General features: G+C 49.7%; 4 protein-coding genes across 5 annotated transcripts in view; 3 read left to right on the forward strand and 1 right to left on the reverse strand.

The window, feature by feature from the left end:
• The window catches only part of POLR2C (RNA polymerase II subunit C), a 210,199-nt gene that overhangs the window by 176,821 nt on the left and 7,004 nt on the right, over nt 1-26,374 (forward strand). The gene's annotated exons all lie outside the window — the stretch shown is intronic.
• On the forward strand, nt 2,090-6,704 carry LOC309444711 (uncharacterized protein). Of its 2 annotated transcripts, none has more exons than XM_082062770.1 (7): nt 2,090-2,517; nt 2,935-3,192; nt 3,700-3,933; nt 4,296-4,349; nt 4,879-4,995; nt 5,491-5,537; nt 5,845-6,704. In XM_082062770.1, exons 1-7 carry the CDS (start codon nt 2,457-2,459, stop codon nt 6,031-6,033), a joined length of 960 nt encoding a protein of 319 aa, XP_081918896.1. In that variant the 5' UTR covers nt 2,090-2,456; the 3' UTR covers nt 6,034-6,704. The 2 variants fall into 2 exon arrangements, with proteins under 2 accessions (XP_081918896.1, XP_081918895.1); XM_082062769.1 differs by having other exon boundaries at nt 2,092-2,513.
• On the reverse strand, nt 9,845-17,753 carry CIAPIN1 (cytokine induced apoptosis inhibitor 1). The gene is made up of 9 exons (XM_082063110.1): nt 17,623-17,753; nt 15,386-15,561; nt 14,934-15,086; nt 13,464-13,540; nt 13,028-13,196; nt 12,749-12,822; nt 12,303-12,418; nt 11,719-11,788; nt 9,845-11,136 (listed from the first exon to the last, which is right to left on the reverse strand). Exons 1-9 carry the CDS (start codon nt 17,697-17,699, stop codon nt 11,026-11,028), a joined length of 1,023 nt encoding a protein of 340 aa, XP_081919236.1. The 5' UTR covers nt 17,700-17,753; the 3' UTR covers nt 9,845-11,025.
• Nucleotides 17,642-26,265, forward strand: COQ9 (coenzyme Q9). Its single transcript, XM_082063111.1, has 9 exons — nt 17,642-17,784; nt 18,836-19,007; nt 19,619-19,754; nt 20,109-20,251; nt 20,521-20,605; nt 21,803-21,907; nt 24,033-24,188; nt 24,591-24,644; nt 26,150-26,265. The coding sequence occupies exons 1-9, from the start codon at nt 17,721-17,723 to the stop codon at nt 26,183-26,185; spliced, it is 951 nt and encodes a 316-aa protein (XP_081919237.1). The 5' UTR covers nt 17,642-17,720; the 3' UTR covers nt 26,186-26,265.

Genomic DNA, 26,374 nt, shown 5'->3' on the forward strand with positions numbered 1-26,374 from the left:
GGAGCAGGGAGCTGCTGAGAAACTCTGCAGCCTCCCTCTTGCTTTATATATTGCGTAGTGTGCAGTGCGTGGTGTAGCTGCCTGACAATACGGGGCACCCTGTGCTATTGACAGTATTGTCATTTCCTTTCTCCTTTGCAGGGAGCATCGTGAAATGTTGCCACGCAGTTGGAAGGGGCTCTGGTAGGAGAGGAGCTCTGTGGAGGCAGCCATAGGCAGGACATTAACCCCAGTTCTGTCAGCACTGCGGTTGAGAAGACTGAGAAGGTGCTGCCCGCTGGAGAAGGGCCCCAGTCCTGGTGGGATGCATGCAGTTCTGTGAGTGAGGAAGAGGTTGTGCATGGAAACGGAAGGGCTCATGGGTTTTGCTATCACTGACATGTCTTTTCTGAGCCCTGCTAATGATCTTCCTGTTTCCTTCCCTCTCCTAATTGCAATGTAGAAAATTATCCTAACTGAGTGGAGAACCCAACTCGCTAAGGACAATCTAGGTAAGACTTGTCCTTATGTCCGCACCTGGAGCAGGATGGCTCCTGTCCATCTTCTGCACCAGAGACTTTGGAAGATGACCACAGGTACTGCCTGCTCCAGGATCCTTGATGCCAAGATCTCTGAGATGGGAGGAGGATGCAAAGGAGTTCACCTTGTGTCTGATTGGCTTCTTCAGTGCCAGTGAACGTGAGAACTAGAAGAGAAATTAAAGGGAAGGAAGCAACAAGTACGTGTCGTTGTGAAGTCATAAGGCAGGAGGAGAGGAAGGCTTGAGTGCAGAGAGGAACTGAACATCAGAAAGAGCATAGATTAAGAAGTCCAGAGAGGAGAGCAAGAGAGACAGAGTTTCACCTGTCATTCTTGTGGATCTTGTACCACAGGAGTTTCATTTTATGACCCTCCTGTCAGATGGGACCTCAGCTGTGCTTCAGCCAGGAGGTTCCACTGGCAAGTGGAGAAAAGCTCCAGCAAAGACCCTTATCCCCCAGAAGATGCATGTGGCTGGGCTGTGTGTGTCTGGCACGGGGGCTCCGAGGGAGACCTGGGGTGCGGAGAGGTGCAGCCAAAGCCAAGTGTCTAGGACTCTGCCGTCTCCCTCCATAGATGCCCATGAGACTCTGGGAGCACACCTGCTATGTGGAGAGGTATAGGATCAGCCCAGGGGCATGCCAGTGTTCCCAAATTTCCACCATCACTTGCTTTCTGCAACCTTCCTTTGGTCTTTGCCTTGCGAGCACCCCGGTGGGGCAGGCTCTGCTGCTCCCCATGCTGCACTGGAGGTGGTGTTGAGACCACGCTCAATGGTGATAGAAGATGGTCCCAGTAGGATACAGCTCTCCACATTGTTTTGGGGAGGGCTGTGGTTATGAACCCCCAACCTGCATCATCTCAGGAAATCGGGAGAAAATAGGGATGGGAAGAAGGGGGCAGAGAAGGTGGGATGAGGCGGGTGGTGATGGGGACTCATGTAACATGCAGACGTGTGGGTTTGCCTTTGCAGAAGAGAGGATGTGAGGTCCAGCTTCAAAATGAGGCCAGGACGTGCTTACTGGAAATGCTGACAGGAAACTAAAGGGGAAGAAATGGCAAATGGGAGCAGGTTTTGCTCTAAGCACGAAAGAGGAGGAGGGGTGGTATGGGCAGCAGATGTTACACCCATGGAGGCTGTGGGTACAGAGGGGCCTGTGCCCACTGCCTGTGCTGCCCACGTCCCTTCGGTGGCAGTGGTGACAAAAGCCGTAGCTGGCCTGGTCAACGCAGCTCTGGGGAGGAAAGCACATTCTTGCAGCCGAAGGTATCAGGGGCCTGCAGGGGTCCCTGCCTGGCTGGGGCTTGCACATCCCACATGTGGGCAACCAGAAAGCTCTGAGCAAGCCCTTCCCGTGTCAAACCGCAGTGGTCCTCAGTGTCTGGGGGAGGGCAGAGTATGTAGATCCCAAACCAGCCTCAGCCAGCACACCAAATGGGGTGGACATCACCCCATCAACCCGCCGTGACAGCAACATTGCTTTCTCCAAGGTCCCCTGAGCAGATTTGGGTGGCACAGGGAGGCGGAGCTGCAGGAAACTGGGGAAACCCCTTTCCCTTTTGCTCCCCATGCCAGTGACACAGGAGCTACTGGGCTGTGACATAAAATACTGGGAAATGGTCATCAGTGGTGCTCGGCTGCTTGATTTGAGTTTGTCTCAGGATCGAGGACACGTGGCCAGGATGAAACTGCAGGAGGAATCTAAACAGTGAAGAGAGGAGATAAAAATCAGGCTGAAGCAAGAGAAGGGGAAGTGAGGGGAAGCCTGTGAGTGCAGGGTGAACTGCCTGGCTGCCCGGCGAGAGGGAACCTTCGGGCAGGGCTGCAGCTCGCCCCGGCCGAGCAGCGACCCTCAGGCTGCGGAGAGAGGCGGGAACCTCCAGCCGATCCCACCAGGCACCCAGCATCATCACCACAAGGTGGGAGGAGGGGATGGATGTCCAGCTGGCCGGTGGCTTGCTGCCCCTGCTGCTCCTTGCCTGGCTGCCTGCTGGTGAGTCCCCCCATGCCCTCAGCTCTGCTCGGAACTCTCCCGTCTTTGCATTCACCTGCAGTAGGTTTGGGATGTGGCTGCTGCTGCTTTTTCCTCCCATCTTGCAGCATTTAATCTCCACCCCTACACCAGCACCTCACCATGTGCCTTGCAGAGGGGTTCCCCCCCTGCAAGTGCCCGTGCCCAGGCTGCGGGCTCTGCCCATGGGGACTCAGCTTTAGGTTCTGGGGTTTTGAACCACGTTGCCTTCAGCAGCAAGGAAAGAAAACAGTCAGGGGCTGGGGAAGTAAATAGATGCTCACAAGCCTGACGACTGCACAGGGGGTCAGCTCCATGTGGAGGATGTGGATATTCCTTACCACCAACCCAGCCCTCCGTGGTCATTGTTTTGGTTTGGTTTTGTTTTCTTTTGTTTCGGCAGGACTCACTCACCAGACTTCAGCTACGATTGATGTGCTGGTAGGGTTAGATGTCATCCTGCAGTGCCTGCTCCTGAACAGCACCACTGGGGAGGTGAAGTGGTTCAATATCACCCAAAACAATGAAGGAAAGCAGAACGAAAGTGAGATGGAAGAGCATTCTGCCCAGCTCATCTTCCACAATTTGAACAAAGCACATACAGGAACGTACGCATGCAGGATAAAGAGCACAGGGACCAGATATTCTGGCCAGAATCCTGGTAAGACAAACAAGCCCACCAGCCCCAGGGTGAGCATGAGGGGATGGGATGGGGTCTACTATGTTTTCTTTGCTTCTCTAGGGCTGACCATTTCCCCACAGCTCACCTCTCAGTCCCACCTCATGCTCCATGAAATGGTGGAGCCAGAGCCTGTGGCCTCGGTGGCACGTCCTGCTTGGGTGCCAGAAGACCCTTCTGCCTAGGTTGCAGGAGGAGGAGGAGGAGATGTCTTCCCCCTGATTCTCCCATTTTCAGTCCTTTCTGAAACAGAGCAATGGTTGTGCACTGCACAGTGTTGGGCGGCACTAATCAATGTGCAATGTTTCCATGTTCAATGTTGAGGAACATTTAGCAGCCAGATTTGGAAAAGAGCACCAGCTGCTGGAGGAAAGGACAGTTACTTCACTGTGTCTCCCATGAGCAACACATGCCAGTAGGATATGACCCCTGCAAGGTCATATATATGACTTATATTTCACTTATTGCTTATATTTTTGTTTCCTCCAGGGAAAGTCACACAGCCAGAAGAGTCAGACATCCCCATGGATTGCTTGTTCAAGATTTGGTCAGAGAATCTCGTAGTACATGTGAAGTACTCTCCCGTGGCTCTGGGAGAAAACTGCACCGAACTCACCAGTTCTGACGAGAGTGTAGCCAGCGTGGGACAAGGTGTGTGCAGGGTGTTCGTCACAAGAATAAACTCGACAGACACTGGAAATGGCACCCAAGAGGCAGTTCCCAGTAAGTGACACCATTTACATTTTCATGTGGGTGATGAACAAGCAGATAATGATGCTACAATGAACATTTCCTGTGACTGCTTCACGCCATTTCCCCTTAAAGCATCACAGGCACTGCAGGGACTGACCCAGCACAGGCCTTTTGGCAGATCCATCCCACCACGGAGCTGCTTGGCCATCATGTTCTTGAAACACGACCTGCCGCGTACTCCAGCTGCAGCACATCAGCTGAATGCTGAGATGGCTGGAGCTGTGGTAGCAGGAGCAGGACGACCAGGGCTGGGGGGTCCAGGTTTCTGCCCCAAAGCAGAGCAGGGAGCATGGTGTCCTCTGCTATTTCTCACCTGTGTTTCTGTCTTCCAGCCTGTGACCCTGGGGCACTTCAGAGCAATGTCACTGAGAAGGAGACCTGGACAGGTGAGTCTCCACAGTGCCATGGCTGCAAGGGTTGGGGGCAGGAAGTGTCCTCAGGGAGAAAGAGGAGCAGCAAAAGGGGAAACACATCCGAATGTTTTCCTGTGAGTGGGTGGGAGCTGCTGGCAAACTGGAGTGGGCACCAGCGGATCAGAGGCTGTGATAATGGGAAGGGCTCTGGTCATAGAATCATAGAACAGTTTGGGTTGGAAAGGACCTTCAAAGCTCATCCAGTCCAACCCCTGCCGTGAGCAGGGACATCTTCACCAGCTCAGGTTGTTCAGAGCCCCGTCCAGCCTGGTCTTGAATGCCTCCAGGAATGGGGAATCTGATTCTCTGACCAACCCCCTGGCTGAGTTTAGAAGAGTTTTTGGAGACCGTTCCCCACTGGATTTTGTCAGCACCCTGGGGCTGTGTGGGTGATTTGGGGTCTGGAAGCCCAAGTTTGTAAAAGAACTATTGCCCCTGAAGGAGGCAATGGCAACATGTGTCCCTGCACGGGGGGATGGCAGCTCACAAGTGTCTCTTATAGCTTTGTGTCCAGGACTCTACTACCCCTTGTGTATCATCTTCGGCTTAGCGGTCGGGACACTTCTTTACATGCCAATAATTTGCTTTCTGCTGTGGCAGCGCAGAAGGAACAGAAAAGGTAAGGCTGAGCCTGTGCCGAGCCCCCATCTCCTGTGGGAGCCAGTCAGCATCTCCTCCTCACCTTGTCTGGACATGCCAGGGCTTGGGAGATGTCCATCTTTGATATCCTACTGCTCCTGCTCACTCGGTGTTCCCTGCATGAGTCTGTCCTCCTGGACAAGCTGTCCCGGGCTGGGGAGAAGGTTCACCCGCTCCCTTCCCTCTGGCCAGCTGCTGCTCAGGGTCCAGTTATAGCACAAGCCATGGTGAAAGTGAAACAGGTCTTGCACATCACCACATTTCCAGAAGTGTCCAGCTCAGAGATCTTCTCCAGCCCCTCCAAAGGCTTTTAAATCCTTGCTAACCCCTCCTGCCCCTTGGCCATCTTCAGAGCCAGCCAGCCGCTGAGCCCCATCCTTTCCTGCAACAAAAGCAGGACCAAAGCAGATGTTTTCTTCATTTAAAATAATTATAATTATTTTAACTACTATTTAAACTACGTTTCTTTTATCAGGAAAGCTCACAAGCAGGCAAGTGGCAGAGGAAAATCAGCTCAGCACGGTAAGCCAGGGAGGGCTTTGCACATATTGTTTCCTTCTCCCTGTACAAAAATCAAACAAACAAAAACCAAACCACTGGCTGTCGAATACCCATTTAAAGGATTTCAGAAGAAAATCAGCTTTGCTTTTGGAAAACGTGGTCCTAAACACTTACTAATTCCTATTAAGTAGGGGCTTATGAGCTCCTGAATAGGTGACACCTCTGAGCAAGCTGGATAAGTACAAATAGTTGTGCCAGTGGAAAAATATTAGCACGGGAGAGGCAGAAGGGAAAGCCAGGGCTGTGCTCATTGTTCTCTCCCCTGCAGGCAGCCCCAGTGACAGGGACCGAGGACCTGACCTATGCCAACCTGAAGTTCGAAAAGAAGGGGACTAAACCTGCCTCTTCTGACATTATTTACACCGAAATCAAACCATTGCAACAACAGCAGAAGAGCGGGGATGCTGGTGCTGCTGATGCAGGAGTGGATGTCTCCCCTGAAGGAGGTGGCAAATGAGGGAGAAAGGAGGGACAAGCAGCTTATTGTATGTCCATCTGGGTCTTCAGCCCCAAAAAACTAGGCATCAGCTCATATGGAACTGCAATCTTGGTGACCAAAGCCACCTATTTATCCCCAAACGGCTGCACCACTGTGCTTTGCGTTCCCCTGGAAGATGCCATCTTTCAAGGTGAGGACAGAGCTCTTCCAGACGGTTTTCCCTTTGCCTTTCCGCAGCTCCAAGCAGCACCGAGCCTCAGCAACTCCTTTCATGGCCTCAGGTCATCAATGGGCACTTCTAGCAACTTGCACTGTGTTTCAGCAATGTCTGTGCACTGCGCGGCCACCATGGTCCACGAAGCATTCGGTGTCCCCTTAGTGCTGGACATGCTGGGTGGGGTGGCCATGAGAAGCTCCTCTTGGCACTGGAAAAGTCCTGGAGGAGTTTTCTGGGTTTTCGCTGGAGCAGGCACCTGGTGTCATGTGGGTTGACCTTGCTCTGGTTCACTGGCTTGAAACACAAGGAGCAAGGATGGGAAAGAGTCATTTGCTTCGCAGAGGTGCAACGCGGCTGCTGCCGCAGTGATCCACGTGGATCTGCTTCATACCAGGATTGGATGGGTGTCCTTGTGCATGTAGAGCTTTCCTGTAATTTAGGAAAAAAAAAGTAAAAAAAAAAGTGGTCTTTTGCCCTTTTACCCTCAGTGTTTCCAGTTCTGTGCTGCTGATGGAAACCCAGCTGAAGTCCAGCAGGAATAGTCACCCAGCCATGGAGATTTTCTGGTTTCTCCACAGTCCAGTGTCAGAGCAGCTACCCATGGGAGATGTCCCCAGATCAGTGGTGGTGGAGCTCCCAGTGCCCTGGGACCAGAGCTCAGGTCACATGAGGCCAGGAGGACACAGGCAAGGGCTATGGAAAAGGAAAAATTTGGGAAAAAATCCCAAATATGTGGGGAGGGCAACCAGTGCAAAAGGGGGTGGGGTGCGAGGGTCAAACTGTTGAACTGGAGAGGTTCATAGAGGCATCAAGGTTGCCAGGGAAGTGCTGCCCAGGGATGCAAAGCAGAACCAGGCTCCACTAAACTGCAGGACATCCTCACCAGTCTCCTCCTGGGTACCTGCAACCATGGAGGAGGAAGACGATCCCTGGGCTGCCCTGGCTTGGAAAGGGAAGGCTTAAGTTAAACAGGCAGGTATGAAATGCAGCCAAAACCTCAGCAGCAGCTCCTGATGGAGCTGAAGGAGGAACTGAGGTTTGAAGGTGGTGTGCCAGGTCTCCTCCTGGCTGCGGAAAGGAAGCAAGATGGAAGATCTGGAACATCACACTGCCCTTTGCTCCTGGGGGGCTGTTTCCAAACTTCATGGCCAGAGATCCATGGCATTTGTCTTAGAGCAGACACCGCTCAGCCATGGCTCCCACCCCATCCTCATGACAAGAAACCCATTGCTTGCACCTGGATGGGATGTGAGGGCAGCCATCTCACACCTTCCTGACATGGTGCTGGGGCAGCCAGGGAGGCTGGGGTGGGACATAAATCCAACAGGGCATCAGTGGGGTGTCTACTGGCCACTTTTATGTCAACAGCCAGCTGAACATGAGCCAGCAGTGTGCCCAGGTGGCCAAAAAGGCCAAGAGCATCCTGGCTTGTATCAGGAATAGTGTGGCCAGCAGGACCAGGGCAGAGATCATCCCCCTATACTCGGCACTGCTGAGGCCCCACATGGAATTCTGTGTTCAGTTTTGGGCCCCTCACTACAGGAAAGACATTGAGGTGCTGGAGAGAGTTCAGAGAAGGGTGAGGAAGCTGGTGAAGGGTCTGGAGCACAAGTGTGATGAGGAGCAGCTGAGGGAGCTGGGGCTGTTCAGCCTGGAGAAAAGGAGGCTGAGGGGAGACCTTATCACTGTCTACAACTACCTGAAAGGAGGTTGTAGCATGGAAGGTGTTGGTCTCTTCTCCCAAGTCACAAGTGATAGGACGAGAAGAAAAGGCCTCAAGTTGCACCAGGGAAGGTTCAGATTTAATATTAGGAAAATTTCTTCCCAAAAAGGGTTGTGAGGCACTGGAACAGGCTGCCCAGGGCAGTGGTGGAGTCACCATCTTGTGGCATTTAGGGACCTGGTTTAGTGGTGGACTTGGCTGTGTTAGGTTAATGGTTGATCTTGGTGATCTTAAGGGTCAGACTAAAAAGGGCTGTGGAAGGCTCTGCATTTGCTTACATGCCCTAAAAAGAAGAGGAAGGAGAAGGAGAAGTAAAGCACATTGCTTCCCCACAAAAGAGTCATTAATCGATGATGTAGAGAAAGCTGGGATGTTCATAGTGCCGTTTTTGCATCGTCCCTTATGCCCAAGGTTAGTGGGGCTCACATCTGGGATAATATTTTTAACAAGGAACCAGGAAAGAAGCCGTGAGAGAGTCTTTGAGTAGCTACATGAGTGAACAAGAGGTGAAGCAGCCACAACTGTTTGGGGAACCAGCTGAGACAAGGTCTTGGGGGTTTTTGCAATCGCAGACAGGAAGGGTGGGGGCAGTGTCTTTATCCATCCACTGTTTTCAAAAACATGAAGCAGCTATGGCCAGGGCTGAGCCTCTGAATTTCAGTTCTCAGAAAGATGCTATCAGAAGCGGTTAAACAAGCACATGAGGATAAAGCGATAATAAACACAATGCCCTCATTGCCCCAAACGCGTACGTGCCACCTCTGTAGAGAGGTCCCCATGTGTGCTCAAGGCAGGTGGGTGAGACATCTGTAATGGGTTTCTGTAGCAGGAGCACAGGAATGTCCTTACTGCCACACAAGCTCTGCCCACTGCACAGAAGAAGCCTGAGTCAGGTGAAGAAACAGAAGTGCTGCTTCTGCCAGTTCCGTGGTGTTTCTTTTTTTATTATTATTATTGTATTATTTTTTTAGAGAATCCTAGCAGCCAGCACCTGAGGAGAGCATGAAGGAGCTACTCAGCTTCCATGGAAGAAAGGAGGTGCAGCTGGGGAGGTCTCTGCATCTTCCCAGGAGCTGCTGCTTGATGTGGTCCCCAAGCCTCCACCACACTCCTACCCAGTGGGGGAACAACAGGAATCCACGTGGGAAAGAACAGGGATGTGACCCAGCGCACAGTGGGAAAACCCAGAATGAGCAAAGGGCAAAAGAAAATGCAAGCCCAGGAGCAGATGAGGAGGAACAGGAAAGGATGGGGATGTGTGGTAGTGGGGAGGACTGTAGTATAGTTGGATGGTGCAAAAGAGAGAAGGAGAGAGGCCAGCAGAGAGAAGAGAGAAAACAGAAGATAATTATGCAAAGAACAGAGAGGTGGAAGGAAGTGGAGAAAGAGAAGAAGAGGAGAGACCAGAAGAGTCAGAAGGTGAAGACACTGAGGGAAAAAAATAGTTCAGGCTGAGGAAGGCATTGACCTCACTTCGCTGTGAGAAAATGGTAATTCATTCATTGGGTGATTAATTGTATTTCTGCTGGCAAGTTCATTGGACTTTAACACCTCTGAAGCTCTAGGGATGTCCAGGCCAGGCACAAGGAGAGGTTTATTTCCTGCTCTGCAGAGGGCACAGGACGCTTTGCACACCTCCAGGGCTCACTCTCTTCTCTCCCTGCCAGCCTTCTGCTCCTTACTCAACCCAGAGAAAGCCCCTGTCTGATAGACTGAATAACAATGTTAATCTAGGCAGCTCGCTTTTGTTATTTCCAGTGGGCATCGTGTATGCGGGTCATGTTTTCAGTGGAACAATTTATGGAGAACTCCAGGATGTAGCCCAACATTTAAACAGATCCAGAAATCACTGAGGCTGAGTAGAAGATGCACTTAGAACACTAATAATATCAGTCTTAAACACTTTACTGTTGGTCACTTTATTTCAAGAACAGAACAGCCTTTCATCCCAGCTCCCTCCATGAGTTTAATGTGTAACCCAGGTAGCATAAAAAAAAAACAAGCAGTCACATCCTGTAGAGCAAGAGCTCCAGACAAAGCAATCCCCGCTGAGACACCGGCTTTGGACTTTCCTCCTCTCCCTCCCCGGGTAAGAAGCAGGCCTGGCACAGAACGTGAACAGCTCCCGCATCCTGCACCTGGCACAGATGCTTCACTAAGAGCAATTATGCAAATAAATAAAGAGCAGTCAGTATCTCAGAGCTGGAGCAGATGGTGACCACAGATCATCTAGAAATTAAGTTATTGCTATGTTTTTACTTACTGGACACTGCAGGTAACTCACTTGGAAACTGCCAAGAGAGGCGACAATCTCAGATTGGCCTTGTGTTGTCAGCTCATTGGACAGAAAGGCGTGGGAGGACAGGGCAGATCTTGTTTAATCTGCTCCCTGCCTTAGGGACAAGAGTTTTCTCAGTTCAAGTGAATCTTTATTATTTTGATGTAAATAGACAGGGGCAGGGGATATCAACAGCAGACTCCTGAAACACTTGGAAATTCATCATGCCTGCCAGACCAAGGAGTTCATGTAGGCTGCTATGAGTACATACTGCTAGGTGTACTCACTGCTCCTGACTTGCAACGGGAGCTGCTGAGCCACCTTCACCTGGTAAGGAACTGCAGGTTCAAATTTCAAAGAGAGCAGGAGCCCAGTGTCACCCTGAGAGCTGAGCCACAGCTGCTGATTAATCAAGACAAATTAGAGTTGCACAACATGGGCGTGGGGAAGTACCTGTCCCTGCCACATGCAAGAAGTCAGTCTGACACTTGATTCCACTTCCCTCTGCTGGTGGGACACGCTGTGACAGCCAGCGCGCCAGTATCAAGTCAAACCAGCTAAAACAAGGCATAACATGGAGTCAAATACATATGAGACCACTTTGTCACCAAAGATGATCAGGCAGGTTACAAGTGATGAGCGCACAGCAGTGTCAGTGCCCACCATGTCCCTCTCCACAAAGAGTATTGGCCAGAGAACATGAGGTTGAGAGGATGAGGAGGACTGCAGGAAGAACCTCAGGCTGATGAAAAAGCAGAGGAGTCCTTTGCAGGACATCCAAAGACATCTTTGTTATGCATCATGCAGCTGGTTCTCTTTCAGGAGAATCTTCTCCCCAGGCTTGAAGGCAGGCATCCCCAGGTACGGGCAGCTGGCGCAGCGGAACGCATCCCCCAGGTAGCACTGGCAAGAGAAAGAAAAGCACCTTCTGTAATGAGGGGCAAATTTCAGTTCTCTCCTCCTGTGATACATTTTTTCCAGCTCAAGAGATGGCATGTTCCACAGCATCTATCAGAACAGAAACCACTTCCCTTCTGCCTCCTCTCAACACATGCCTGGTTAGCGTGATTAGCAGAGCGTTGCAGGGCACTGTGCTCACGTGGAAGAGGCGAATTTCCACCCCTCCCAGTGCATGTGGGCATGGCCGCAAGCTGGGCTTGGGCAGCCCCGTAACCGCCACCAGCTCCCCTGGGGCTCCCACAGGGTGATCCTGTCTGAGCAGATCACTCGTTAGGCATGAGCAGGGAGGCAAAGTTTTGCTCTTCCCTCTTGACTCCTACAAGGGCAGCACTGGTGCTGGAGCAGACAGCACGCACTGGTACAGAGCAGATGGGTACAGAGCAGCAGGCTGAGGCTCTGCAGAAGCTGCACAAGCAGTGTTCGGAAGCAGTAAACCAGCTCAGGGAGCAATCACTAGAGAACACATTTCTTAGATATAAATCATATCCTGCAAACCACAGTATAGAAACAAAAATGACTATTTACATTTCCACAGGCAGATTTGGGCTGTGAGCTCTTCTTCTCTTGTTCCAGCTCTTCAGCCAGGCCACACGTGCTGCAGGAAAATAGAGAAGTCACCTGCATCTTTCTGCTTAAAGGTCATGAGTCACTAACACTCGTGCCAGCCCTACTCACACCCAACTGCCCTCACTGTATCACACGACACAGCTATCTCTGGGATTCTCATGCTCTTCACTTTGCCCTTCAACACCATGGTTTGTTTAACAAGTGCAGAAACACACTCCTGAGACGTGGGAAATGACTCTACAGCACTTACTCTGTGTGCAATTTGTCCTTGAAATCTGAGAAACCAGGGTTTTAGTGAAGGCTGCACAAACTGTGCAGTTGATCATAGCAGTGTGGTAAATTGTAGCAGTTTTGGTGTGGCTAGCCAATTCTCATTGTATTTGGATATACATTCAAATAGTTAAGATAGCAAGGGACACGACCCAAGACAATTATGCTCTGAACAACAGCAAAGTGTCTACGATCTTTTTAAAACCCACCCTACTCTAAGGGTTTAATGTTACAGTTGAAAGGTTCACCAAAACACTAATCCCAGCACTGACCAGTTCTTGCATGCTTTCTTTTTGCCCATTTCTTTGCAGGATGGAGCTCTGAGGGACAATGGATCTGGCTTTTTCAAATCCTCTGAATCCAGCAGCTCATCGGAGTCCAGAAGATCCTGAAAACATAGCACGGAAGATAACATGCAGGAAACTGATTTGGCAGTTGGGAATGACACTGTGGTGTTATGTTCAACAAAATGGTGCTATCGATAGCATCAGCATTTGAGAGCTGCAGCTGTGTCCTCTTATCCCTGTCTCCTCTCCACCCTCACTACACCCCTGGCTCTCAAGACCTTACATAGTAGATGAGATTATTCTGCCCTGGGGATGGTTTCTACCTCTGGAGTTGTAAAGCTTCCCAAGAGGCACGACTGAAACTACTTAGAGTAGGAAAGGAGAGGAGAGAGAAGGAACAACAGCGAAGCCTCACAAATAAAACCAGATACCATCTCTTCATCGTTCGTATCATTGGCAGACAGCGTCCACATCTTGGCAGTGGCTGGGTCCACTGGGGGTTTTCCTGGAGCCAAAACAAAGGAAGAAACAGTAGTTATTCCAGCCTTCGCCTCATCTACTCCCAGCAAACAGATTTCAAACAACTTTGGAAGGTCAGACTTCATAGGTTACTGTAGTACTCCCTACCCCGGAGCTGCCTCTCTGTTTCAAGGGACACTTGCCACTCAAGAGGCAGGGAATCCAGATGTTTAGCATGCACCACTCCTTACCTGAAGGACCAGGTTTCTTGGCAAAGGAAAGTTTGAGCTGACTTGAGGATCCCACTTCAAAATTTGGCTTCCTGCCTTCTATCTGAGCAATGACAAGGTCATTGCCTTGGTAGCCAAAATGCTCTTGGACCGACTGGGCCTCCTCTGGTGTCAACGCTTCCTTTTGCAGCTGCAGTGGAAGATTTTAGGTTAAACTCATATAGAACCTCTTATTTCAGCACCCAGTCCAGCATTCCAGTGATCATAGACAACTGGTATTTTCAGTCTTAAAGAAAACACTGTATTTGCGGTAACTAAAGTTTGTGGCAGGCGGTGCCCATTTACAGTAAACCAGGGTACCTAAACACCTTGTCACCCAGAAGTCTTCAGGAATCGTCACCTACATTTCAAGGTAACTGCATGAGGGAGTTTCTGAAAGCGGTTAGTATGTACATACCTCCTTCACTTCCACCAGCCCAGAGAGAGTCAGAGCTGTGGGGAGTTTGGCTGCTGTCTTGATTCTGCTGTTGTTTTCTGAAAGACACAAAAGTAGGAGCTAGGAGGAGGGAAGAACAAGAACAGAGGTCACAGGAGCCTGGGAGAGCAGGAGCTTTAGAAGGAAGCACTCAAGAAAAAATTCTGCTTTCAAACTGGGCCCTTTCTAGCTGACAGCAGGAACAAACCACAAAGAACGTAAGTAGTCTGTTCATTAAAATAACAACCTGGCATCACAAGCCATTCTAGCTCCAGATCTGTTTTATATATGCCAAAACTTTCCTCAACCCAATTAACACCCACCAAGAAAAGAAAAACAACAACAACAACAAAAATCCCCACAACACTCCAAAATCCAAACAAAATCACTCAAAACATTTTCACATGTTAAAACAAACACCTCATGAAGTTTTCAAAACGTGGACTCCTAAATGAACTTTACATTCAGAAATGTAACATTCAAGATCCTTGTTCTCATAGGCAAAAATTATTACAATCACTGTTTAATCAGAAACTCATTACAGGCTTATTTGCCTGGGTACAGAATTGTGCTGAACAGAATCCATTCACCTTCTCTCACTAGTCCTGCTTGCACTTTATTCCAAGTCCACCAAATTCCAGCCTGTCAGATGGGACTTTAGAAAAAAGAAATCTCTTGCCCTCCAGACTTTGCATGTTCTTTACTCTGACCCAGAAGTGTTCCCCCCTGCCCCTAAGGTACCACTTGTACCACACAGCCACTGCCAGCTTCAAAGCATCAGCCAGTCTTCCCAACCTGAAGTAAGTGTTTCTGCTGGCACTTACATCACCATTTTCAGCACTGCATATTGTGCCACCAGAAACACTGTCAGCATAAATGCTTCTGTTCTTATCTAGTGGCATATTATTTCCCACTTCTATCCTGAACCAGCTCCCTGTGCCAGTAAGGTCGAGTATAAGAAAGAGGAATAATCGTGTGTTCACCTTGTGTGTTCCTCCAGCTGTCCCATGGCAGGTACTCTGTCTTTACTCTTAAAACTTAGCCCAAACACTTCTACCTTTTCTGAATAACTATTTCTCAGCTGGCTTCTGGGACAGCCTCTCTCAGCATTTGTCACCTGTTCTTAAAATCACTTCAGAAGCTTCTCAGAAACACATCATCTGTAACTATTTAACATTACATGCCCTAGGAAGAGACCAGAGTCCACTGAGCTTCTCAACATAGTTTAGGAACAGGCCTATCCAGCACTTTCGGTAGTAGGAGAGTGACTGCAAATATTTCTGACTGATACCAGCTTAAACACAGGACAAAACCCTTGGTATTCAGGTTAGTGTGTCAGGAGAACTAAAATCTCTGAACATCAGTCAGGGTTCCTGTGCTTTCCATCTCAGCCTAATGCTCACATGAACTGCTGTGTTGCCATGAAAGCAAGGCTGATGTGGATTCTCTCACCTGATTCTGTAATGACTGGTTCTTTCAGGAGGACACGGCCCCCCGGCTTAAGTATCCGAGCTATTTCTGCCAGTACCTCTGCACTGTGCTGAGCAGTACTGCCTGGTACCACACCAGAGAGAATTACATCGAAACTGGACTCCCTGTGAGCCGCTGAAAAGAAAGAAAGAGGAAGATGGTACAATTTTACCAATATACACACAGAACTTTGCTTAATACATCAGTACCACCTCCCTCCTCAACCCTCACACTTGCTTACAACAGCAATAACTGATTAAAGATCCCAGTCGTATGAAGCATGACCAGGGTATCTCACTTACTTTGCTCTACTGCCAGTGATAAGAGTTAGCAGTAGGTGCTATTGTTCTGAATGCTGACTTACAAATCAGCTCACGCAACAGATGCACGCCCTCCCTTTAAAAGAAACACCGAAAAATTAAGCTCATTCTTACACTGAAACAGTTGGTTTATGTTTTCCACTGCAACACGATTATCAGCTCCCACCAGCGTCTGAATTTTATCCACCAAATCCTTCAAGGCTTCAACAGGCGAGGAGCTGTCCCAGATGACAGCCACACGCTGGCCTGGTGTGATTCCAAACTCCCCCATTTCCGCAGCAGCAACAAACCTGACAGTGGCAGAGACGAATGGGTCAGGGCAGACAGAGGGGCAGGGTAAGTGCCAAGCACAGCATGAACTTCTGTGGATTGGGACTTCATCACAGAGCATCGACTTGTTTTAATAAATGTGGATTATTTTCTGGACACAGGCAGCACGGAGTTCCCACAAGCTGACCGTTAACATGACATTAAGAAATAGCTACGCCTAAGGGCATAATTCAGTTTCTCTTCAGTTCAGAGACTAGTTTTAAAGGGAGACTGTAAGCCATGCTTAAAAAATAAAACAAAACAAAATAACCAACCCAAACTCACCTGCTTTTCTTAAAGATTTGAATAAAGACATACACAGGATTTCAGGATTTACAGACTAGTGACAAATATTTGACATTAACCACTGTTCTGTCTCTCCTACTCAGGACATGACCTAGCAGAGTTTGCTTCTGCAGTACATGAAAAAAAAAAAAAAAGTAACTTTGGGCATTTCCAGCATTCTAGATAGAGGCTCTTTCAGCTCTTTTCATTGGTGGCACTGGGTGAGCAATTACAAGGAAAGAGGAAGGGAAAAGAAGTTCAGAATGGGAGAACTCTGCACCTTGTCTGAGCTACTCTGGTAGGAAATGGCTCTAACACAGCCCACAGCGCCAACCAGGTACAGACTGGAAGATCTTGGATGTGCACTACAGGTTAGAGCACCTCACAGCTGGCCTTGAATGCATATGCAGCGCAAGCTAAGCAACTACAACAGATAGGAGCACTAGCAAACACCCACATTAATCCCATTGAAGAGTCACCCTTCCCAGGAAGAAAGTTGAAAACCTCAAAAGATACCTAAGCTGCTAGGCTAACGTGGAAAAAAATAAATCCAAAGTCACACCTTCCTCTCAGAACAGGCAGGTTGTGACATTTCAAGATCACTCAGAGCAACAACAACAGCGTCCATCAATCCCTTGAGACTCAAAGGCAGTAGGAAGCTACCGTAGCCCTCCAAGACATGACGTTACATCTGCCTTCAGTCAGTGTAAAGGCTGGGAGTTACTGTCAAAGAACACACAGTCAAGCTCTAATGGGATGCTGGAGGCAGGGCTGAAGATATTTTACTCTCTATATTTTCTAGTAGAAGGTGGAATTTATTTAAAAGGAAAGTATTTTTAAGTATCATTTTAAGTATCTCCAGCCCTGGATGACAATGACCTGGCTTGTTCAAGCACCTGAGCGCTGGGTTGGCGGGGACTCAGTGAGGACAGCGAGCCAGGAGAGGTTTAGGTTGGACATTAGGAAAAGGTTCTTCACCCAGAGGGTGCTGGAGCACTAGAACAAGCTCTGCAGGGAGCTGCCACGGCCCCAAGCCTGACAGTGTTCAAGAAACAACAGATGACACCCTCAGACATGGTGTGAACTGCGGGGCTGTCATATGCAGGGGCAGGAGCTGGACTCGATGAACCTTGTGGGTCCCTTCCAGCTCAGGACATTCTATGATTCTCTTCTCCACCCCACCAAGGCTCCTCCTGTTCCCCCAGCCTGCCAGGGAGGCCAGAGGGCTACACCGGGGCAGACTGGGCCCTGGCGATGGGTGGCGAGGGGGCCTTATCTTAATGTCACACACGTTTAACCGTCCTCGAGGAACATGACCGCCCGCAACAGGACAAGGAACGGGCTTTAAACAATACTGGGGGTTTCCAGCTTCAACAGATTGAAAAACTACCGCGTGTAGCACGTCACAACTTTAAGCTCGGGCCTCCTGCGCGACCCGCAGCTCCGGGCGGGCCGGGACCGGCCCGAGGCCGCGGGCGCACCGGCCGCGTCTGAAACACCCCAAAGAGCGGCAGAACGCACCGCTCAGGGACCGGGCCGGGAACAAGGCAGGTGCAGCAATTTCACACAGAAACCCTGCCCGCCCCGCCCCCACGCGGCGGCCGCCCCACACGAGGCCTCGGCAGAGCCTTTCTGAGGGAAAAAAAGAGAGTGTTGGCCAAGGCGGGAAGCGCCTCCCACCGCCCGCCTGCCCCCGCGCTGAGGAGCCAGGAGGGGTCGCGGAACAGGCTCCGAGCCCCCGGCCCGCCCGCACTCACCTTCGGACGCGTCCGCCCCGCGTCGTCTCGTCTCGATCTGACGCCGTCACCGCCGCGTCCTGCCCTCGTGACGTCATCGCCCCCTGCCCGCTTCCAAGATGGCGGCGGCAGCGGCGGGCAGCCTGCGGCGGGCGGGCTGGCGGCTGTGGCGGGGCCGCGCGGGTGAGGGGGCGGGGGGCGCGTCTGGGCGGGGGGAGTGCGTGCTCGTGCCCGTGTCTGTGCTCGCGCCCGTGCCGTGCGCGCGGCGGGTGGGGCGGGGCCGGAGCGGGCGGGGCGGGAAGGTGAGGTGAAGGGCAGAGGCGAGGCGCCGCCAGGGGGCGGCACGGGGCTGCGGGGCAGGCCCAGGTTTAGGTTTGTGCTCAGGCTCAGTCTTGGGCTGTGGAGCCGGGCCAAGGCCTGCCTGACACCGGTGGCTCTGGGCCCTGGGGGGCTGGAGGGTGCAGCCCGGCCCATGAGGGTCTCTTTGGGGAGTGCGGTGCCTGGGTGAAGGAGGCTGAGCAGGGCCTGGAGTGAGGAGACCCCTTTGGCCCCTGCCAGCCCCACACAGCTCCCTGGCCGTGAAGCTGCGAGGTGTGAAGGAACCAGGAGGGGGGTTGGTCTTAGGGATGGGGGGTGTTTGGTGGTGTTTTTTTAAAGTGTGGGCCATGTGGCCTCAGCTTATTAAAAAAAAAAAAAACAAACACCAAACCTCACTGCAAATAAATTAAAAATTCTCACAGAGCAGCTGTAATTGAAGCTGCATTGCCTTTGAGTCATCTGAGAAACACACGCTGTGATCAGCAAGTTATATGTGTTAAGACCGCTCGCTCTCCACAGTATTAGTCGCCTCTCGCCCCGAGCTCACGGGTCGGTGTGTTCCTCTAACTTGTTTCTTTGCTGGGGACAGAAAAGGAGAGAGGGCGTGCTGCAGGGGAGTCAGAGCATGGTCCAGTGCCTGGTTTCCAGTGCAAGATTGGGAAACTCTTCTGTCTGCAATACGTGCCATCTGCACGGTTCATTTCCTCATAAAACATTTTCACTTTATTTTCATCAAGTAGATGTGAGCTCGGCTGATACAGGCGCTTCTTGGAAGTGTAAAAAAAAAAAAAAAAGACTGTCTCTACAAATTTCTGTTGTTCTCAGCTGTGTTTACTACAACTCTCATCTTCACCTTGATTTTCTGTGCTTCCTGTTGGTGGAAGGAGACACCTGACTCTCTTGGTTTCTGTTTCAGCACTCAGGTACCAGCTCTCTGTACCACAGCGTGCTCTCCAGGCCTCGGCTGTGCTGAGGAGAGTCTCTGACGAGCAGCACAAGGAGCCGTTGGCATCTTCCTCTCAGCAGCAGTTTGATTCACATCCAACTGATCAACAGCCCGAACAGGAATCTCAGGGCCCTCGCCCCAGGTAACTCACTAGCTGTTTCTAGCACTGTCCTGCTGACGGTGGGATTGGAAAGCTTTGCTTTCCTGAAACTCGCATCTGAAGCTTGGAGACAACGAGATCCAAAGTTAATGGAGACTCAGACTTCAGCAGCTGAAGAGCTGGTTTGCTGTGACAGTGTGAATTCCACTGTCTGCCATGGAGATGGGATGGGACTTGCTTTCAAGAGGGAACCTCTCTGGTCTGCACAGCGCAAGCCTTCGCTTCTGGATTTTTGTGTAAACCTACTTAAAATATGGACAGTATGTTGTCCATATGCCTATAACTATAAAGCCCCTGTTGGAAAAGCTGCTCGTTTAGCTTTTTTTTAAAGGAGGGGGAATCTGAGGCTGATTGGTCTCCAGGTAGGCACCTAGATTGAACCCTCCCGTATTTTTCTCTTCTCCTCTCATGCCAAAGGTTCATTAGGAATCCTTTTTCTGGAAAGGGAAGGATTTTACAGGAGGAGACAAGATTTATACTGAGCAGATCTCAAAGCGTGTCTGCACGAGTGGTGGCAGAGAGTGAGTGGCAGAGGCCAGGTTGCTGATGTTTGATGGTGACGTTCCCCTCACTGTGACAATACCTTCTCATAGTTATACTGGCCAGGGCGGCCAGGAGTCTGAGGACTATGAGAGCGAGGAGCAGCTGCAGCATCGAATCCTCACAGCAGCGCTGGAGTTTGTGCCTGAACATGGCTGGACTGCAGAAGCCATTGCAGAGGGAGCCAAGGTATGTGGGGAGAGAAGCAACAAACCGCTTGAAAACTGGATGGAACTGAAGTCCAAAGAAAGCCAGGGCTGCATGCTTCCCCCACATACTCTTGGGCGATGCACCCTAGTCAGCAAATGGCACCGGGCAGAAATGTGTCCCAGCTACTGCAGGATAACCCAGTCAGACTTAAACCAAGGCACAATATAGTGATCCTAAAGAGAGGAAAACATGTACAGAAAGCACTTTGTAATGCAGCATTGCTTTGTTTAAATTTGTATAACTTTGTTAATGAAATAAATACAACCTATTTCCTAGGTGGATCTTGCTTAGCTGTGTATCACCCAGTCTGTGCTTTTCCTTTCTTACCTGCAGACCCTGGGTCTCTCTGCTGCTTCCGCAGGGATGTTTCAGAATGATGGCAGTGAACTGATCCTGCACTTTGTGTCTCAGTGCAACACCAAGCTGACTGAGCTGCTGGAGCAGGAACAAAAACAAGTGCAGCTGGGTGAAGCAGAGTGAGTATTGGGTATGAAAAGACATCTTTCTTGGCAGACTCTGGGGACTGGACAGAGAGAGAGGGGCCACCTGGGACACAGATACTTTAAGTAAAAAATATAATTTACTCAAATAAAGGCACCTTCCCAGACATGGAGTTGGACCGGAAGCATGAGGATACATAATACTTTGCATCTATTGCTGAGATGGGCAAGATATCAATCTTCAAGTTGAGAATGGAGTCTAACTTGGATGTTCTTCATATTTGTGTTTTGTTTTCCTCATCCAGGAAGAAGCCTCTAGATCAATTCCTGAGAGATGCTGTGCAAGCCAGACTGAGGATGCTGATTCCATATATTGAGAAATGGCCCCAGGTATAAAATTAGTATCGAGATTTTTGTGTGTGTGTGTGTGTTTGTGTGTATTTTAAACACACTGTGGCCTTCAGCATAATCTCTCCACCAGACTAGTTCAAGGTAGTAAAGGTTGTAAAACCCTCTCTGGTTTCACATGGTTCATACCATTCCAGAGGAGAGCACCCTTGGAAGACGGCAATTAAAGATGTCCTAAGAACAACTATTTCTTGCAGTTTGGGAAAGGCAAACCTCCATTGCTCTCTCCTCCCATCTGGGATCCCTAGGGATAACCTGTGTCTCTGTGCAGCCCAGTTGGCAGCATCACTGCAAGTCAGGCTCCTTGCAGCATTGTTCCTGTCACACTGGTATCATCTGATACCTGGAAATGCAGAACTACCGCTTTCTTGCAAGAAACTGCCTGCCTAGTGTGCAGATGACAAACCCTTGGCAACTTGAGGATAGATCTGTGAACTGAGGGGGCTCCCAGCTTCAAAATTCAGATTTAAGTCTCAAGCCTTTCTTCCCAGGGTGAGAAGGGAATTGAATTGTGGCCTCAGAAATGAGCAAAGAGCTCCCAACCTTCAGTTGCAAAGATTGCCACAAAGTCAGCCTACATTGTCCAGAATCACTCTAGCCTTTGAGCAGCTGAATTCAGTGTGCTTTGTAGAAAGAGAAGACAGAATTCTTGTTTTTGTTCCAGATTAGCATAACTTGTGAAGGATGTGGCTGGTTTGTGACTCTCCTGGTATTGTGTTGTTATGTTCAAAGGCTTCAGGATCCCAGTAGGGCCATTATGTCTGGCTGTTCTGCCCTTGGTAGCTGCTTTGAGTTCAAAGTCAAATTCAGAGAAATGAGAGGTTTGACTCCCTGCCCGTAGGGGCACAGCACAGTGTGAGTCAGCTCGGCCTGTGCTGCGTTTCTGTGCCTGGAGAGGAGCTCGGGAGAAACGACACTGTGGCCTTTGAGCCGAACAGAGAGTTTTGGGGTCCAGTACTGGCTGAGTCCTGAGCTCGGCTGCCAGACTCTGCATTCCCCACAAATCCTGCTGGTAGGACAGACCAGTGCTAGCTGAAAAAGAGCTGGGAAGACTTATCCCTGGAAGCTGGAGGCAAGTCAACAGCAACACGAAAAAGATAACACAGCATTGTTGGTCTGCTTTAATGCTATGTCCTTCACTCTTTGACTCTCCTATTTATCTGTGCGTTTCCTTCGCAGGCTGTGAGCATCCTCTTGCTCCCGCATAACATCCCTGCCAGCCTCAACCTCCTCACCAGCATGATTGATGATATATGGCACTATGCTGGAGACCAGTCTACAGACGTAAGTCTCTGTGCTTTGCAGAACGGCTGGTTCTGCCCCTCGGTACTTCAGCAAAATGACAGGTTGAAGTAGATGCTGGGCCGTGTCTCTCTTGAAACAATCCATTTGTTGAACGAGGAAGACATTTTCAGAAGTACCCAAGGGTCTTTATAAGCTACAGTCTAATTTCCAAAGAAACTTAGGAGCCAGTAGGACTATAAATGCAAATTAGTGTCAATGGGATTAGTGCAAAATAAAAGGACCTACTTTCCTAGACTCTTTTAAGTACTTTTTTTTTTTTGAAGACACAGACAAAATTGTTGAGATTTTGAGACTAAGAAGTTGATCCAGTATTCAGTGAGTGAGCAGCATCTCTGTCAAAGTAGCTGTCTCTTCCACCAGCAGTAGCATTTACAGATTTGACTTGAAAACCATAATTTACCTAAAAATACCCGTAGCTTATTAAAGCTTTCATCTTACTGGCAGGAAATAAAAGAAAATTATAACTTCAATTTAAGCAATTAATAATTTAATTCATATAGACACAGGAGAGATGGGAAAAGCTAAATCATAGATCATAGAATCATTTAGGTTGGGAAAGAACTTTAAGATCATTGAGTCCAACTCTAAACCCAACGCTGTCAAGGCCACCACTAAACCATGTCCCTAAGTGCCACGTCTACATGTCTTTTAAGTACCTCCAGGGATGGTGACTCCACTTCCCTGGGCAGCCTGTTCCAGATGAACCGTTTTAACAAACTACTTTAATAAGCTGCTTTTATCTGAGTATAAAAGAGAAGCTACTGCTGTGAAAAATAAATAAGGTGATGTAAAAATTAAAGGAATAAACCAGAAGAGAACTTAAAAGTCCCTTATGGGTTATGAAAGTCAAATTGACACATTAGAGTGAGTGTCTGCGCTGAGCTGCACCTAAAGCCTCCTCACCAATGCAGGGAGTAGAAGAGGTTTTGCAGTTTGTCTTGTGTTTGCACCTTCTCACCAGTGACAAGAGTTTTCTTGGGAAGCTGTGATGATGACTCCATTCCTTCTTTCCCAGTAAAGGGGTTTAATGTCACTTGCAGTGGAGCTCTCTTCACAGAGCCAGCAGCTCAGCAGAGTACCCATGCCTCAGACACCCCTCCAGGTGTTTTCTTTGGAGCAGAAGGAGAATCAACATAAACAGTTTGGTCTCAGGCACCTGAGAGATGCAGCTGCAAGTGGCAGAATCTCTCATGTTTCTCCCCTTGTCAAAGCTTGCAGGTCTTGGTGCAGACAGCAGAGCTTGTGAGCCAGCTGTTGTTTTCAAAATCAAGCCTGGTGTTTTCATTTCTCTCTTGCTTTGTAATCATGAATGGAACAACCACGATTTTTTTCCAGGTACCCACATGTCTTAATCACTGTAATAGCAGCAAATGAAGTTGAAGACTCATTTTTTAAAAATGTTTATCTATTTTGGCTGCCAGTGATGCAACTGGAAATACTGAAGAGTTTGAGTTATTTGTGCAACTTTGCATTGTGTAAGCTACTGTTGTAATGCATCCTACAGCATTGCTGCCAGCAGTGTGCTGATGCATTTAATGACTGAGCAGGCAGTACTGAGACTTCAATGACAGGATTTGGGAATGGTGTATCAGCTGTGCTGTGTAGTTCTGTCCTCTGTTCAGTCCCTTTCTTCATGCTTGTATTTGGTGCAAACTGCAGCTCAAGTTCAGTACTAAATATAGCCATTTCTCATCTAATCAGATCTAGACTCGGAGCTTTGCATTGCCTGCTAGCAGTCTGTAATGCAGAGGTGAACTCTTGCATGGTGCACACAGGCTCACTGAGCAAGGGAGAGTTCCTTACTACCTGCTGCAGGTGCCTGCGTGCAACCAGAAGCAGGCAGTGGGGATTTTATTCAACAGTTTTAGACATCATACTTGTGACCTCTGTCTGGTGCCACAGGAGCAGCTGTGCTGTCAGATGTCGGTGTTGGCTGGCGGCCCACTGCATCACGGAGGCGAGTTACATGGTTTAAGCGGGGAAGGAATGTGCCGTCGCTATGCTATTTTCCTTTGCTGTTCTCTGTTCTGCTTTCGTGAGCTGCATTCTTGATCTGCATTTGGGTCACACCTTCCTCTCTCTCTCTCATTTCATACCCTTGCAGTTTAACTGGTACACTCGCCGGGCGGTGCTCACTGGCGTCTACAACACCACTGAACTGGTGATGATGCAGGATTCATCCCCTGACTTTGAGGACACTTGGCGCTTCCTGGAAAACAGAGTAGCTGACGCCATTAACATGGGCAATACAGCTAATCAGGTAACGTGACATGCAAGGTATATGTGCAGTGTGTCCCACTTCTCCCCAAATCTGGATGCAGCCAGACCTGGCTTTTTGATCATGCAGAACACACACCTGGTACTGATGGGTGATTGTATAACAATCAACATCAATAAATATTCAACATCAATAAATGCTTATATATTTTCTGACAGGTAGGCTCCCTCTTTGTCAGGCTGGCCTGATGGCTGGGAGACATTCCCAGGAAATCACTTACATGTTCCTTATTTGGCTATCAATTGTCTGCAGTACTTTGGCTTCTGTCAGCGCCTTTTCTGTGGGAAATACATATTTGTTGTGCATGACATCTCTGTGTTTGTGTGGCCACAACTGTAACTGCCGAAGAAAAACAAAAGGCCATGTTCTCCTTATGTCTCCTAGGTACAGTCAACCGGAGAAGCACTTGTCCAGGGCCTGATGGGAGCTGCAGTTACTGTAAGTAATGCTGAAACCAGGAGGACTCTATGAGAATTGTTTCTATTCCCTTCCATGCTGAATGTCAGCATGTTGTTTTCCTCCGAGATCTAGAGGACAACATGAAAAAGATTGTCTTTCATAACTTAACTACATGGAAGGATGGTTTTCTGGATAGTTTGGTGTCAGTTCACTGTTTTGTGGTGAAAGAGCTTGTAACAGAGCATAAAACACTAAGTCTGAAGCTGCAGGGTGAGGTTTAGGGATGAGAGACAGGTGATCAGAATAAATACCACTGTTTTCTGTCACTTGTCATGAGATCTCTTCCTCTGGCAGTCCCTGCGCTGGAGATCTTGACGGAAGGTCTGTGCCCGCATGGACACACAGGATGTGGCATCTGTCCCTGAGCCACAGCAGGGTGAATTTCACAACCTGTTTCAGTTGACTGCAGCGTCCTTCCAAGGATTCATTCACTTCATGGTAGCATCCTGGACTGCTCTGTGTCCGTGCAGGGGGAGCTGCACATCTGTGATACAAAACAATACTTTGTGCACACAGGAATGATTTTTGAAGGGCTCTAGGACCTCCCTGTGATTCTATTTTTGGATAACTCCCATTGCATTTAGCAGCAAAGTGATTTCCGTGTTATCAGAAATACGTTTTGCTTGTGCTTACCTGTACAAGACAAACAGGCTGGAGCATAAATTAGAAATAATTTTTACCATATGAAGCAGTTCTTGATAAATTCTCCCACTTCTTTCCCCCTGCAGTTACAGTAGAATTGTTTTATATCTTTAGCATTTCTCAGCCTCTCTCTTCTTTCACACCTGCACATGCCAAAAGGATTCTCCACCAGAGAAATCGCCGAGCTCTGTTTGTGCTCTTGTACATGAACACACTGCTCTCTGCAGTTTGGATCCAAGATGTGTCCTGTTACCAGAGTTCTAGCCCGTCTGTGCAGCAGATCCACTGCACAGATAAACGGGAAGAGCTGACAGATTCTGAAGGGGGGTGGGTTGCAGCCAGCTGGTTTTATGGCAAAATCATCCCAGTACAATTAACTATTAGGGGCAGTCCAGACCTGTTATGTCTGAGGTGCAGCAGCTGTACAGGTGTGCTGAGCTCTCCAGGTCTCTGCAAAACAGAGGAGCAAGCTGAATGCCTCAGAGGCTTAAATTCACTGTTGGGTCAGTGTGGCTACAGAAATAAAACCAAGCTGGACCCCTCTGAGCTCGGGAGCAGGTTCAGGTCAGCAGGATGCCTGCGGCTGGATCTGGGATGATCTTTCCCCAACCCATTTGCATTCACCCCTGTCCTCTGACCAGAGATGGTGCCTTTCGCCCCCACCTCTCAGCTCCCAAACTCACAGCCCTCCCCTCTTCACCCCCGTGGCCTCTTCAGGAGCGACAGTCGCTGCCCAGCAGCGCTGAAACCCCCAGGGCTGGGCAAAGGCGTCCGTGCCCTGGGGAGCGCGGTTTCTCCCCCCGGGGCACCGGTACTTAAACCCTTCTGCCTCCGCCCCACAGATCAAGAACCTGACGGGGCTGAACCAGAGCCGGTGAGGACGGAGCCGACGGCGCGGGAGTGAGAACGGGCCGCGTTTGACCCTTCCCCGGCACCAATAAAGCCGCACCCTAGCCTGGCACGGACTCTTTTTGGGGGCGCACCGGCGGCGGAGGGGGGAGCGGGGCGGGGACGGACCGCGCGGGTCCTCCGGGGCGCGGCGGCCGCAAGGGGGCGAGGGCGGACGG

The sequence above is a fragment of the Streptopelia decaocto genome (assembly GCF_964273445.1).
Source record: "Streptopelia decaocto genome assembly, chromosome: 11".
Classification (NCBI taxonomy): Eukaryota; Metazoa; Chordata; class Aves; order Columbiformes; family Columbidae; genus Streptopelia; species Streptopelia decaocto.

Excerpts from the sequence above, each read along its gene's own strand:
- COQ9 (XM_082063111.1), top strand. The coding sequence starts at position 17,721 with ATGGCGGCGGCAGCGGCGGGCAGCCTGCGGCGGGCGGGCTGGCGGCTG. Across the intron at positions 20,606-21,802 it reads ATATTGAGAAATGGCCCCAG|GCTGTGAGCATCCTCTTGCT; the intron begins GTATAAAATTAG and ends TTTCCTTCGCAG. Across the intron at positions 24,189-24,590 it reads TGGGCAATACAGCTAATCAG|GTACAGTCAACCGGAGAAGC; the intron begins GTAACGTGACAT and ends TATGTCTCCTAG.
- LOC309444711 (XM_082062770.1), top strand. The coding sequence starts at position 2,457 with ATGTCCAGCTGGCCGGTGGCTTGCTGCCCCTGCTGCTCCTTGCCTGGC. Across the intron at positions 4,350-4,878 it reads TGAGAAGGAGACCTGGACAG|CTTTGTGTCCAGGACTCTAC; the intron begins GTGAGTCTCCAC and ends TGTCTCTTATAG. Across the intron at positions 5,538-5,844 it reads AGGAAAATCAGCTCAGCACG|GCAGCCCCAGTGACAGGGAC; the intron begins GTAAGCCAGGGA and ends TCTCCCCTGCAG.
- CIAPIN1 (XM_082063110.1), bottom strand. The coding sequence starts at position 17,699 with ATGACGTCACGAGGGCAGGACGCGGCGGTGACGGCGTCAGATCGAGAC. Across the intron at positions 13,197-13,463 it reads GGCTGGTGGAAGTGAAGGAG|CTGCAAAAGGAAGCGTTGAC; the intron begins GTATGTACATAC and ends CTTCCACTGCAG. Across the intron at positions 11,789-12,302 it reads AAGAAAGCATGCAAGAACTG|CACGTGTGGCCTGGCTGAAG; the intron begins GTCAGTGCTGGG and ends ATTTTCCTGCAG.